The 15,000-nt window shown below is 44.9% G+C and overlaps 1 protein-coding gene across 1 annotated transcript in view; it reads left to right on the forward strand.

Annotated features, from left to right (window-relative positions):
• Positions 1–1,273: 1,273 nt before the first annotated feature.
• The window catches only part of LOC310771852 (homeobox-containing protein 1-like), a gene marked incomplete at its 3' end in the record, with an annotated part of 29,933 nt that continues 16,206 nt past the window's right edge, over positions 1,274–15,000 (forward strand). The window contains exons 1-2 of the mRNA XM_083664361.1: positions 1,274–1,407; positions 10,975–11,489. Of these exons, the coding sequence (XP_083520487.1) occupies positions 10,975–11,489 (515 nt within the window). The remainder of the gene's footprint in view (positions 1,408–10,974; positions 11,490–15,000) is intronic.

The raw sequence follows: 15,000 nt of genomic DNA on the forward strand, positions 1-15,000 counted from the left end.
GTGACGGACATTTCACAGGTTGAATTCGATGATGTTTGAGATTTTCTTGACATGTTCCTTAAAAGTGAGATTTGAATCAAAGACAACAAACACCAAGGTACTTAAACTGTTCCACCACATCAAAGACTCTCTCCATTGACCAATAGACCAAATCAGCGGGGATGTTTACATTTACTTCCGGGTACCCCTGAGGTCCACACATTATAATGGCAGTGGACGGCACAAACTGACGTGTTGAAGACAAAAACAGACAAAGAAGACAAAAATGGTTCGTCCGTGTTGTGTTGTTGTTTAATATCATTCATAACAACACTTTCACTAACGTTAGTGGAGACCAGACTAGCTAATTTACCTGTTGGACCAGACCAGAGTAGACTTGAAGCTAAATTAAATTAACGTGGCGTCAGTAGCTCTGTCTGTAACGTTAACGAGTCTGCAAAAAAACAGCGAGTTTGACAGACAAACAAACGTTATTAGCTAGCTAACACTACATAAAACAAACACAGAAGAAAGGCTAGATACGTCGGACAAGCATGTTTACCAACCGTTTAACCATTTAAATTGAAAGTAGTCGGCCGAAAACAACGAGAGGGTTTGACAGCATTTATTTGACAACACGCACATTTAAACCTGCCGCCTTCCCCAAGTGGTACCCGGAAGTAAATTTGTTTACATGGTGACGTCACGGTGATTTGTGCACCCCCTGCTGGTTGACGGGAGAAAAACATGCACACAGTCTTTTTTTCTGTTGAGATGATTGTTTTTAGCCAGTGAGATTTTTGATGATATCATAGACATTGTGACTTCATTGTGATGTCATTAGTGAGTGATGTCATCAGTGATTGAGTGTTGATGTCATAGGCATTGTGAGATCATCAGGCCGCTTGCGGCTATAGACGGTTTTAACTTGAGAACAAAAACATTCTAAATTGAACCCCCGCTCACTTCCTGTTGCAGTGTTTGCTATGGACATAAAAGAAAAAACAAACATTCAAGTGCAGGACTGACCATTCCGTGAAAACCGTCTATATTATATTTATTATTATTATTATTATTATTATTATTATTATTATTATTATTATTATTATTATTATTATTATTATTATTATTTCCTCCATAGACATAAAACTCACCTCACAGTTTGTGTACGTTTCCAACTAAACTACTAAACTAAACTAAACTTCGGGAAAAACTACAACACCCCTCGTGCTTTGCGTCATCGTGTCAACATGGCGCCTGTCTGTCGGACAAAAGGCGAATCAGTCTGCCTGTGAAATGAAAGCCAATTAGAACCAGAGGAGACATTTCGGGGGAAAGTGAGCGTGTCCGTGTTTCGCCGGCGCCTCCGGGGCAGCAGATCCATGGTTCCATAACATCTGTGCAGGCTCTCAGACTGCGAGATTAAAGGTAAGAACAGTCCTGCAGCTTCAACTCCTGCTGGCTGCTCCAAACCTCTGCTAACCCGATAGATACGCTCCCTCCTCTAGTCTCTTATCTCCAGACCGATACCAGCTAGACGGCTTTGACTAATCAGCTACTTCAATGTCCTTTGACTGATCGGCGAGCGTACATAGCCCTGAAATATGAATCAGATTGTGAATATGGTTACGAGCCATTCTACCATTCGGCATAGATATGATCCACAAGACGCACTTAGCGTAATTACATTACAACCAAAGGGCAACTTCTAGAATGTGTTCACATTGAACGCTGTCGCCCCACACACACGTACACGTTTTCCACAGGCGGAGGAGCACTAAAAGTTGTTTTGTTGTAATCAGTGTTGTTTGGTGTGTTGTATCTTATATGCCGAATTGGAGAGTGGCCCCTAATCTTTCATCTCGTGCTACCCCGGGTAACGTTATGTTTATGAATGTGTTTACAATAAGAGTGAGTGACAACAGTAACGTTAACGTTACAGATCGTAAACGGGGTTTGACACAACAGTGTTGCCTGCCTGTGTCCGGGCTGGAGCAGATGGTCTTGCTACCACAGTGTATCTGGACCTGGTCTCATGTCAGCTGGTTCGGCAGGAGTTACCAGTTAGCCGACAAGTTGCCTAGTCTAGTCGTGTCTTTGTGCTCTCTGCCTCTGCCTGTATCTGCCTGAACCGGGACTCAACTTCTACCTCCTCTGTTTCTGTAGTTGGTTGTGATTTGGACTGATACATTGGGTTAATAGACTAAAAAAAGAAAAGAAAGAAAAAGAACAAAGTAAACAGTCAGAGAGAGACAGCAGCCTGGTCGTCCATATGTGGTGTGGTGTTCAGGAACAAACTTGATGATGTGATGGTGGGAGTGTGGGTGATGATAGAGTAGAGTCAGCTGAAGAGTCTGTTGTGCTACCTGGAGGAAAACCGTCCTCCCTCCACAGAGCTCAGACAGGCCAGGGTCAACTCTGGAGATGGTAGAGCCAGCTTGTCTTGCTCAAGGACACTTCAGCAGTAGTCTCGCTGCTGGCCAAGCTGCCCTCCCTTTCCGTGAGAGGAGTCTGGCTGCACGGAAACAGGCTGCTGGCATAAGCCCTCCCCTGCTCTACAGCTTCTCTCCCATTGGAGCGACTGTTTCAGTCGCTGCCGGATGTCCGCTCCCGGCTTATTACAAACTCTGTCATTGGCTCCGACCATGTCAATCATTCCACTCCCTCCTCCCTGTGTGTCGCTGTAAACAGTGGCCTGCCGCCTCAGTGAAAACAACAACGCTAACTAGCTAGCAAGCTAACGGCAGAAACCTACACGCTAGCTCGTTGCTACACGCTGAAAATGGCAAGTTGGATTGTTGGAAACTATTTTCCAAGGGCACTGCCGCTAAACTGCTTGCATACATACCCATTCTCCTCCTGCAGTTTGTGCTGAGCTCAAGGAGTCGACCAGTGCCAGACAGTCAGTCAGTATTATTTGACTGCCTGCCTGTGTCTCTCTCCCATCATGTGCAGTGTGCAGACCAGCTTCTGAAACATTGGTCAGGAGGAAGAATCACACATAACACACACAGCCCATTTACACCTGGCGTTAACACGCATTTTCTGCCATCAGATTGTGTTTGATCACATTAGCCGGATTTCATTTACACCTGGCGTTAACATGCGTTTTTCATTTTCCAGATAACTTATTAACACCCCAAATGGTTGTCCTCTCAATCCGCATACAGTTGCTGTATCCAGATTGAGAGGACACATTGCATTTACACTTGTGTTCAATGTGTACACAATGCATCCCTGACCACCTCCGGAGGTGGTTTGGCCGATCAGATTGCAATCCTTATTCAATGTGTCTTGGGGGCGACGGGCGTTTACACCTGGCATTTCAAGTGGTCAAGCACAATCTGATTGCAATCTGATGGCGAGCAAAGCGAGTTTGGCTGCTGTTAGTCACTGTTATTGTGTTGTAGACTTGAAACTAACTTCTCTCACCAGCGGCCAAGGTCTCTTCATCATAATCCCAAATGGATGTGAATAAAGGAATGGTCGTGACACACCAAGCCGTGTCATGGGGGGTCTGTCGGCCATGTCTGGGCGACTGTCCTTCTAGTATTTGTGGTGCGTCCCGCACCCCGTTGGCTCGAGTCTGCTTTGACGACGGCTTTTCTGGCTCATTCAACATGTTGAATCGGCGTCAGGTCATTGGTGAGAGAAATCACTCTGATTGGCTGGTCAGGGGTAGAGAAATCACTCGTGATTGGCTGGTCAGGGGTAGAGAAATCACTCTGATTGGCTGGTCAGGGGTAGAGACATCACTCTGATTGGCTGGTCAGGGGTAGAGAAATCACTTGTGATTGGCTGGTCAGGGGTAGAGACATCACTCTGATTGGCTGGTCAGGGGTAGAGACATCACTCTGATTGGCTGGTCAGGGGTAGAGACATCACTCTGATTGGCTGGTCAGGGGTAGAGACATCACTCTGATTGGCTGGTCACTGGCAGGGGTAGCGAAGCAGGAGAGACGGCACACAAAACTCCCCACTCAATTTCCAACTTATCTAACCTGATAATTCAAAAACAAATTCATGACGTGCCTTTGAGTCTCTAATGTGGTTTCTCCTTATTTCCCCCCCTCCGCCTCTTCCCTTCAGCAAGAGACCAGACGAGGGCGCTGACGTACGCCAGTGCCATTTGCAACTTTTTACCAGACATATTCTCAATTGGAAGTAGCTAATAGCTATATTACAAAGCCGTTTAAGTGAGCAAAATGGTAGGCAAACGCTATACTCTCTAATATGAATGTTTGGTGAATCAGGTCTCACGCAGGCGCAGAACGTACAGAACGTACAGAACGTACAGAACGTACAGAACGTACAGAATGTACAGTACGTACAGAACGTACAGAACGTACAGAACGTACAGAACGTGATAGTTGCTGTCGTGTTTTGCGGTGTGCTCAAATGCAGCTTTTTTGCGCCCGACACAGGAGACGTGAGCCGGTGACGTTCGTACCAGTCGGCATCTAGTTGCCACGCTAGTCCTTTCAAGTGTTTTCGCTACGTCAGGGCCTTTAAGCTGTAGCCTGACTCCGCCAGATGGGGGCGGCATTGTTCCACAAATTCACAATCCCACCTCCGTCTGGACCCGGCTCAAGATTGGAGTTTAAATCGGCCGCCACCCAGGCGAACCAATCAGCGTGAGCTACGGGCGGGCTTTAGGCGAGACCGGGTGTGACGCCACCGGGAGGCGCCTGTGCGTTTGTAGCTCTTTCACTATTCAACATGGCGGCGGCTACCGAGGCTAATGTCAAACATTCTATTCAAAACAATAAGCTAACATAAACGTTAAACACTTGATCTTACAGTGAGTACGAAACCGTAACTGTATTGCTGTAACGTTATCAACTATGAACGTTAGTAAACAAGACATTGTTGTAGAATTTGGGGAGATAGCCTTCAGACCGTTGCTAGGCTGGGAGAACTTATTAGCAGCCATCAGCTAGCTGTAAGGCTAGTGAATGGCTAGCCGTTAGCCTATCACGCAAGTCACACGCTGCTACGTCATGAAGGGAAGTCGATCTGATTGGTTGGCGTTGGCAAGCCCAGACGGTGACAGACAGACGGTCCATCCAATCACCTGCCTAGTAGCTTGAAAAAAGTGACCGCCCTCTTCAGCAATGTAGCTTGGCCGAACCCAGATGGATGTTGGTTGTGAAACAAATGTGAACAAACTCATCCATCTGGCAGCGTCAGGTTATTTAAGGCTTAAATAACCTGACGCTTAAATTTTAAGCTGTGCTAGTTGGATAAAAGTTAGTTTCCCACCCCGATGTAACTTGATGTAACTTGTTATAGTCTCCCAATATAATATATATGTATATATATATATATATATATATATATATATATATATATATATATATATATATATATATATATATGGCCCTGGGGCCACATTTTTAAACACTTATTGCACTTGAACATGAGAAATGTGCCACTTAAGTTTATAGCGAACAACAGGTCTATTTTTATGCCTCCGCCGGCGAAGCCAGGCCGAAGGCATTATGAATCCAGGTTGTCCGTCCGTACGTACGTACGTACATACGGCCGGCCGTCCGTACGGATGTCCGTCCGTCCGTCCGTACGGATGTTTGTTAACACCATATCTGAGGAACGCCTTGATGGAATTTCATCAGATTCGCCTTAAACATTCACTTAGGCTCAAGGATGATCTGATTAGATTTTGGTGGTCAAAGGTCAAGGTCACTGTGACCTCTCGAACGCCATTTTCAAGCTTGTTAACGCGATATCTGAGGAACGCCTGGACGGAATTTCATCAGATTCGCCTTAAACATTCACTTAGGCTCAAGGATGATCTGATTAGATTTTGGTGGTCAAAGGTCAAAGGTCAAGGTCACTGTGACCTCTCGAACGCCATTTTCAAGCTTGTTAACGCGATATCTGAGGAACGCCTGGACGGAATTTCATCAGATTCGCCTTAAACATTCACTTAGGCTCAAGGATGATCTGATTAGATTTTGGTGGTCAAAGGTCAAAGGTCAAGGTCACTGTGACCTCTCCAACGCCGTTTTCAAGCTTGTTAACGCGATATCTGAGGAACGCCTGGACGGAATTTCATCAGATTCGCCTTAAACATTCACTTAGGCTCAAGGATGATCTGATTAGATTTTGGTAGTCAAAGGTCAAAGGTCAAGGTCACTGTGACCTCTCGAACGCCATTTTCAAGCTTGTTAACGCGATATCTGAGGAACGCCTGGATGGAATTTCATCAGATTCGCCTTAAACATTCACTTAGGCTCAAGGATGATCTGATTAGATTTTGGTGGTCGGTGGTCAAAGGTCAAGGTCACTGTGACCTCTCAAACGCCATTTTCAAGCTTGTTAACGCGATATCTGAGGAACGCCTGGACGGAATTTCATCAGATTCGCCTTAAACATTCACTTAGGCTCAAGGATGAACTGATTCCATTTTGGTTATCAAAGGTCAAAGGTCAAGGTCACAGTGACCTAACAAATGCCATTTTCAAGCTCAGTAACGCCATATCTCAGTAACACATTGACTAAATTTCTTCACATTTGGCTCAAATATCCAATTCTGCAAAGAAACGCCTTGATGCAATTTCTTCCAATTTGGCTCCAACATCCACTTGGACTCAAGAATGAACTAATGGCGGAGGCATAAGTCCGCGTTGCGGTCGTTCTAGTTTTATTCAAAAGAATAGATTGTTTTTCATTTAATTGTCTGGGAGAGCTCAGAAATAAAATTGCCAGCACTAGCGCGCGCCTCCTCTGGTCGGTCAGGGCGCCTAGTCAGGGCGGAAGGGAACTGGTGGGAATAGCTTAATCCTCCCACGTGCTGCCGATGAAGCTCCCCACTGTCAGGTGAAAAGAAGTGGGCGAGCGGCTAGAAAACTGCGCATGTGTTGGAGGAAGCATGGTGCTAGTCTACGGCAGCAGCGACCCGGGCAGCGGGGGGAAATTGGCCAAGTACAATTGTGGAGAAAATGATGAGGGAAATCAGAGAAAAAAAATCGTCAAATCATATTTAATCTTTGTGTGAGTTAAAGGAAGGCTTTACCGTGGGGAATATGAATATATATTAAATCTCACGCCCCTAAGGTTTTCGAATCCGTTATAGATATCAAGCATCTCTCACATATTTTTTGGGCCAGCCGCCGCGTTTCGCGTCATCTGGCCCAAGTCCGCCTTGCGGAAGTCGTGCACCTATGAACTACAACTGTTGTGAGCCATGGTCCCGCCTCTAGAGGTCCTCCACGCCCCTTCAAAGGTCTTCAACAAAAACGAAAAGGCAGCCATCTTTTTCAACCGCCTAGCCTGCTGTAGCTAATATTAGCTTCCCATAGTTCCTTGCAAAGAGACCGATCTCGGGAACGGAAGCACGGACAGATACGGGACTGGCGGCATTGGAAAGCTCGTCAAATTTTACATCTAGTAGTAGGTGGGTTGAAGTAACGAAATCAACGCTGAGCAATGTACCCGTTTTTACACATTTTTACAGAAAATAGTTACAACATCAGATGCGCGTAACTCCTACGAAAATGCCTTAAAATGCATGAATTTTTTTTTATGAAGACATCTCCCGACATATATACTACCTTTTAAATTTGGTGCAATTTGGAGGCAATTTTATTTTCGATTTATTTCTTCTTCTCTGTATGTTTTATTGTCGAAGCCTTCTTCTTCTTCTTCTTTGAGTTTTATGGCGGTTGGCAAACATATATGTGCATTACCGCCACCTACTGGAGTTTGATATCAGCCAAATGCCTGAGGGGTGGGCATGAAAACGAAGGCCACGCGAGCCCAGTGCATTGTGGGAAATGTAGTATTTCGAGTCCCCGCCCCCGCACCACCCCCCCCCCACACACAGAGTGGATTTCGGTTGATATCTCTGTGAGTAAACCTCCAATTTCAAAAATTTCAACGGATTCGAAAACCTTAGGGGCGTGAGATTTAATATATATTCATATCCCCCACGGAAAAGCCGGCCTTTAATATCTAACTGATTGTGTTAAATGCGCATATGGTATACTCTCATAAAGACCTAGTGACAGCATGGAAAGACAGCTGACAGGAGGGATTAGACCCCATCGGGGCTGCAATGGGTTAGCTGCTCATTGTGGCAGTAGCCAAGGCCAATAGGCCATTGGTTACACCCAAACTTGCTACGAAACAGAATTATGAAAAAACACCCCTAGAGTCTGCGAGAGCGGGGGCGGAAGATGACTCACCTATGGTTGACACGGTTATTGACTCTGGAACGGACTTGACTATGAGTAGGGAAAACATGTCAGTGGAAGCCACTAGTTCAGATGTAGATGGGAAGAAGCGTCAGGTTTGCTTGTGTGGCTGGCAGAAGGTAACAACTTTGAGGGGCCTTAGAATCCATCAAGGCAGGAAGAGGTGCTTGGTAGAGGGAACACAGGGACCCCGCATTGATAATTATTTCTTAAGAAGTTTATCAAGTCAGTCGGGTGAAGTCCAGCGACAGGAAGTAACCCACAGCTCGCCGGACATCAGCACCCCTGATGTTGAGGCAGGTCCTAGCACCGAGGAAAGCAGAGAGGCCAGCCAGCCAAAAAGGGAGAAGATTAGCGTTCAGAAGCTTGTTTATTAGTTTGTTAGCCTGTTAGCTTGTTTTATTCTGGATTGGGCTTCTAAATGTGTTTTTCCTCGGATTTTGGCACAAGGGATAGTAACATCTTGTCCTGTGTATTAATTAATAATCATATCGATCGCATTCAGAGGAATTGAATCTAATCAAAATCGTATTTGTGGCAGACTTTGTGATATTACTAGCAAATATCATGTGATATCGTTGTCAAAACAATCAAGATATATATCGTGTCGTGATGAAGCTTGTGATTTACACCCCTATAGTTTTAGTTTGTAAAAGGTGGATCGTTTGAACTGGATGACGGAAACAAATGTAAACTTTCTAGGTGTTGGAACTTTTGAGAAGTAACTGCACTGTTCATAATTAAAAGGTGAAAACATATACATATATATATATATATATATATATATATATATATATATATATATATATATATATATATATATATATATAGGTGCGAAACCGGGACAAATGTAATTCAGTGTTTCCCATACATAAAGGAATTTGTGGCGGGCCGCCACAATAATATTTTGACCACCACAATAAGATGTTGACCAAAAAAAAAAAAAAAAAAATTTTTTTTTTTACAGTGCACCTGAACGCAACATGCAAGATATCCGCTGAATAAGTGTCCAATAAATATTCATGTCATTCTGGCCAATACTTCTGTTATAGCATTTCAGTCTGGAATATGGAATATCTTTCAATAATCTATGATTTAGCTGCTAAATTGTCAAATACCGCCATCTGCTCGCTACCCAGGCACTTATGTATGTACTTAACCCAACTAACTTAACCTAACTAACTATCCGGTGTGCACAACACTGTCAGCCTAAACTCCGGCTGACACCCCAAAAACCTACAATCCGCTACAGAAAAATGTATATTGTTTGTTTATTAACTGGCCCCTCGCCTTCTATCATTTCACCAAAGTGGCAAAGCAAGTTGAGTATCCCTGACCTATAGGGAGAAATTTAGTTTGTCATTGTAAACCCACAGCACAGTAATGATGACATGTTCTTCATAGATCTAGCCTTTTAATTTTGCTCTTAAGCTTTCTCAAAGTACACCAAATTCATGCATTTTACTTTAAAATGTTTAAAAAAATCTCGCGGGGGGGCATGCCCCCGCACCCCCCTACGGGGTCTGCGGTCCACCCCCACAAATTCTCTAAATCCGGTGGGAAACACTGTAATTGCTAATCATGATCACAAATTAACAATATTAATACAAATAGTCTGATTTGTGGTATCATTGTGCAGCCCGCTATCAACCCGCTTCTTCTATATATCAGTCTGAATGTACACACCATGACTCATCCACCTCTGCCTCAGACACACAAAGTATGTATGGAGCTTGGCTGCCTGAGATGGAAATTTTCCTTGGCATTTCTCCAAGACACACACGCACACACACACACACACACACACACACACACGCACGCACACACACACACACACACACACACACACACACACACACACTCCTCCTATATCTCTCTATAAGTGTTGACATGCGTGCTGCTGACTTTGAGTCTCTGCTGTGGCCTGTTTTTCTCTCCATCAAAAAGAAACGCTTACAGACACGTGTGTTATCTCATCCCCCTATTTCTCTCTCTCTCTCATCTCTCCCTCTCTCTCCTCCCCTCTCTCTCTCCCACACACACACACAGACACACACACACACACACACACACACACACACACACACACACACACACACACACACACGCACACACACACAGAAATATCACAAAGGCAGTACTGCATATAAATTAATGCTGCACAATTAATCTAATCACAATCACTGTGCAATTATAATCCAAAAAGGCTGCAAAAGAAAAAAAATGCAGTAATGTTTTTACTGGCACTGAACTGTACTTTACATTATTTTCAGTTGAGTATTTTTATGACGTTTAAGTTTGTATGTTTGAGTTGAAATAGGCCTACTACACATGTCAAAATCACCAGTAATCTGTGCATTTTCCTTCATAACCAAGCAAGTCTAGACTCATGATATAATTTGTGCATTATATCACAATCACAATGTTGTCCACACGTTTTCACCAACTCATGCAGCACTAATGTATAACTGACAAAATGTCAGTAAAAAAAAACCCACCAATCAACTGTTTACAACCCATATTAAACCCATGTTCAAATTACTATATGTGTGGTTTGATTAAAACCATGTATCAAACTTGACCTCCACCAGGCTCTGCTACACCTAACCACACAATTCATCATTCATTTCATATCGTGTGTGTGTGTGTGTGTGTGTGTGTGTGTGTGTGTGTGTGTGTGTGTGTGTGTGTGTGTGTGTGTGTGTGTGTATGCACTTAATGCACTCATGGTACTGTTGTGGTGTCCCCCCTCCTGTCACGTCCTGTCCCCCTCCTGCAGATGTCCCAGCGGTGTGAGGAGCCTCGGTTCACCATCGAGCAGATCGACCTCCTCCAGAGGTTGAGGCGGACGGGGATGACCCGGGCCGAGGTCCTCCACGCCCTCAACACCCTGGAGCGGCTGGACAGGCAGCACGGACACAAGTCGGCAGCCCACAGCGCCCCCTACCTGCCGCCGCCTCCGTCTTCCTCCAGCACCGTCAGCGCCTCTTCCTCCTCCACCACCACCTCCGTCGGCACACAGACCAATTTCCCAGAAAGCCGGCACTCGCCGTCGCCCAGTAACAACTACGACCCTTCCCCGCCGCCCCTCCCCGTGTCGGTCGCCCGCCCCGTTGCCATGGCAGCAGTCGCTCACAACGGTTTAGTCACTGTGACCAATGGGAAGCTGTCGCTGTCGCCGCCGCCGCGGTTTCCCGTCGCTGCGGTTAGCGGTAGCATGGCGGCGCCAGGCTACGCATTTGAGACCAGCGAAGAAGACCTCGATGTGGATGACAAGGTGGAGGATCTGATGAGGTAAGACTGAGCAGACAGACTGCTTAGATCAGTGTGGTGATCAGCTAGATGTTGTGCTGTTGAGAAATAAAACATCACACCCAGGGGCCGGTTGCACCAACTGGTCTTAACTATGCCTGGTCGTAACTCCTACGTCGGTCTTAGTTAAGACTAGGAGTGGGCTATAAATGGGTCATTTTTTGTTTTGCTTAGGTCTCAGTTTTTTTGTATTCCATTTGCCCTATCTCAACATGAAATGACAACATTTTTGGCTTCAGGTCCAAGAAAAAAGTGTGCAGGGCACAAATCCAGGATGACCACCGTTTTCCCTGAAAAATCACATTTCTAGCCATAACTTTGTAATTTTTGGGTCTTTTTACTTGGTTGTGGTGTCTAACCCTATGTTTTTGGGGTCAAGCAATCTATGCATCTAGAAGTAGTCACAAACCATCATATATTGAGTTAATACATACTTTTGACCAAATTTACTCTTCTTTACCTCAATTCTGAACCATGCCCGTAGACCTAATATTTATTGGTAAATTATAGAAAAAACAGACAACAGATTAAATTTGACATACCATAATAATATTAATAGCAACCCTACACTGCTAATTATTACCAACATTTCACAACATTTAACTTATTTCACTACAAAATACTGTATGATGAATTGTATTGTGAAATAGGCCATCCGCTGTCATAAGTCAACATTACTGTAATCACATGAGGGAGATGGGAAGACAACATCCCTAGAAGAACAGTTTGACTTGATTCTAGAGGAAGCTGGGGTACACAAGTCATTTAGCCTCTACAAAGAGAGATGCTTTACTAGACTTGGATACCAGGCAGGTGCAGTCTATGATTGCATTCCCTACATCAAACAGCTACTTGAGACACTGCTAAATAATCTTCTTGTTCCAGCATGCAACATTTACCTTGAGAATGACTTCATAATAGCAGGATTCAAAGCACTTGCTAATTTTACATACAGGGTAACAATGCCCTTCCTCAACTGCGTTGAGATAGCAAGCCAGGATTTGCTGGTTGACATGCTTCCCAAGCTCTGCAGTGACCTTGCTGACAGCTGAGAGCCTAAAAATGTAAAAATGGAAGACAATGCTCCACAAAGTGATCTCGATCACCTTCTTCTTGGAGAGATGTGTGTCCAGGCCGCGAAAGGAGTGGAATTGCAGTGCAAACATGAGTATTAGGATGTTGATCCTGATGCTGCATGAGCCACTCCTCTCTATACACTGACTGCAGACCAACGGAAACACCTGCCCACAAACAACCTGAATGCAGAGAGGTACTTGGCCAAGTGTGGATATTTTGCTTCCCAGTCAGCCCAACACTCAAATAGGATGTTCAAGGCAAAGGGGATCAAAGATGACCTTTATGCTAACAGATAGACATGGCAGTGAAGTTGAGCAGTCAACCACAGCTGTCCTTAAACACCTAGATACAATGGAGGTGACATGGAGTAACAAACAGAAAGAGAAGAAGAAACTGAGGTTGAGAGAGAACCTGCAAAAGAAAGTGAGGGCCAATGATTTTGTTGAAAACTTCTTGTGAAGTGCAAAGAACATGGAGGGCCTATTTAATAGATGTAATAGGCCCTATTGCATCTGTCACTACTCACTGAAGTGAAGGCACTTGTCCTTATGAAGTCACCTGAGCTGAAGGCTTACTTGAGGCAAGAGATCCAATACCAGAGAGTTATCAGAGAAAGAGATGATTGAGAACCTAATTGTGCTCCTCGGGGATGCTTACCAAGCTGAGGTGGTATTTCCTTGTGAGGAGGAGGAGCCAGAAAGGCAGAGGGGATCTCTCAGGAAGAACCTATGCTCCAGCCCAACCAATCACTTGCTGTCATTTGGGATGAGGGTATATTGGGTTTTACCTGGATGATAATGGGGACGGAACCTTCCGTGTGGATCACCTGATGCACGTTGGTACCGGAGATTAAATTTGGCAGCGACCACATGGCACTGATGACATCCAGGACACTATCGGGCAGCAGATTGTGCCTGTGGCAGTTTCAAGAGCCTGGGAGAAAACTGTTATGTTTTAAGCAATGCCCCTGAAATTGAACATATGTTTAGTGAAATATGCTAATTAAGGTGAAGAAATAGGTAAATTTGGTCAAAAAAGGTATTAACTCAATATCTGATGGTTTGTAACTATTTCTAGATGCATAAATAGATTGCTTGACCCCAAAAATAGACACTAAAACGAAGTAAAAAGACCCCAAAATGACAAAGTTATGGCTAAAAATGTGATTTTTCGGGGAAAACGGTGGTGATCTTGGATTTGTGCCCTGCACACTTTTTTCTTGAACCCCAGGCCAAAAATTTTGTCATTTCATGTTGAGATAGGTCAAATGGAATAAAAAAAACTGAGACCTAATAAAAATGACCAAAAAAGTGTTTTTGACCTCTGTATAGCCCACTCCTATTAAGACCAGTCTTTAGAGTGGATTTACGCCTGTTGCACCAACAGGGCTTACGTCTGGTCTTAACTACGGCGGTCGTAGCAATGCGCGTCCATGTGAATTGCCGGGGAATGCCCCCTGATTGGCCCAAAAATGTGCCTCGCGACCTGCTTGGAGCGTCACTGTGCCATATGGCCACTACTGTATGTGCGTCACTACACCCTCCCTCCCTCCGGGGGAAAATGGTGGCGATTGAGTGCCAAGCAGTCTGAATGAAATTGAATGTAACGTTCCCAATTCGATGTATTAAATTCTAAAAAAACGACCCTCAACATTTGGGAAGGCTAAGCCACACAACTAGTTCGTTATAATCGCACGTCATGCTTCGAAGGCGACTTGACGACGATGAGGACGGTGAGGACTCAATCACAGCAGGTCTCCGCTGATAGACTACCACGTAGATTTCTTACAGGCGCAGGCACTTTACGCCTCCTCCTGACCAGGCGTAATATTTACGACCGGTCTTAGTGAGGAAAAGGCTTACGCCCTGTTGGTGCAACCGGCGTAGCTGTTAGGCCGTAAAGTTACGACCGGCTTAGCTTAAGACCAGTCGTAAGACCACTTGGTGCAACTGGCCGCAGGTGTTGGAGTATAAGTGGTGCAGGTCCCATGTTTGCAGCAGGTCCCTCCTGCCTTCTCCTCCACCCAAAAGTCAAAAGTGTTTCAGAAAAAAACGTTTTATTTCTTAGTGCGTGTTTGACATTGCTTTGTCTTTTCTTTCTCATGTTTGCTCTTGGTTGGACGTGAGATATGTGTGGTGGGACCAGCAGCTCCACTGAGCAGCACATTATGATGTGTGGTGGGACCAGCAGCTCCACTGAGCAGCACATTATGATGTGTGGTGGGACCAGCAGCTCCACTGAGCAGCACATTATGATGTGTGGTGGGACCAGCAGCTCCACTGAGCAGCACATTATGATGTGTGGTGGGACCAGCAGCTCCACTGAGCAGCACATTATGATGTGTGGTGGGACCAGCAGCTCCACTGAGCAGCACATTATGATGTGTGGTGAGACCAGCAGCTCCACTGAGCAGCAC

Source organism: Poromitra crassiceps (assembly GCF_964638095.1).
Source record: "Poromitra crassiceps genome assembly, contig: HAP1_SCAFFOLD_1381, whole genome shotgun sequence".
NCBI lineage: Eukaryota > Metazoa > Chordata > Actinopteri > Beryciformes > Melamphaidae > Poromitra > Poromitra crassiceps.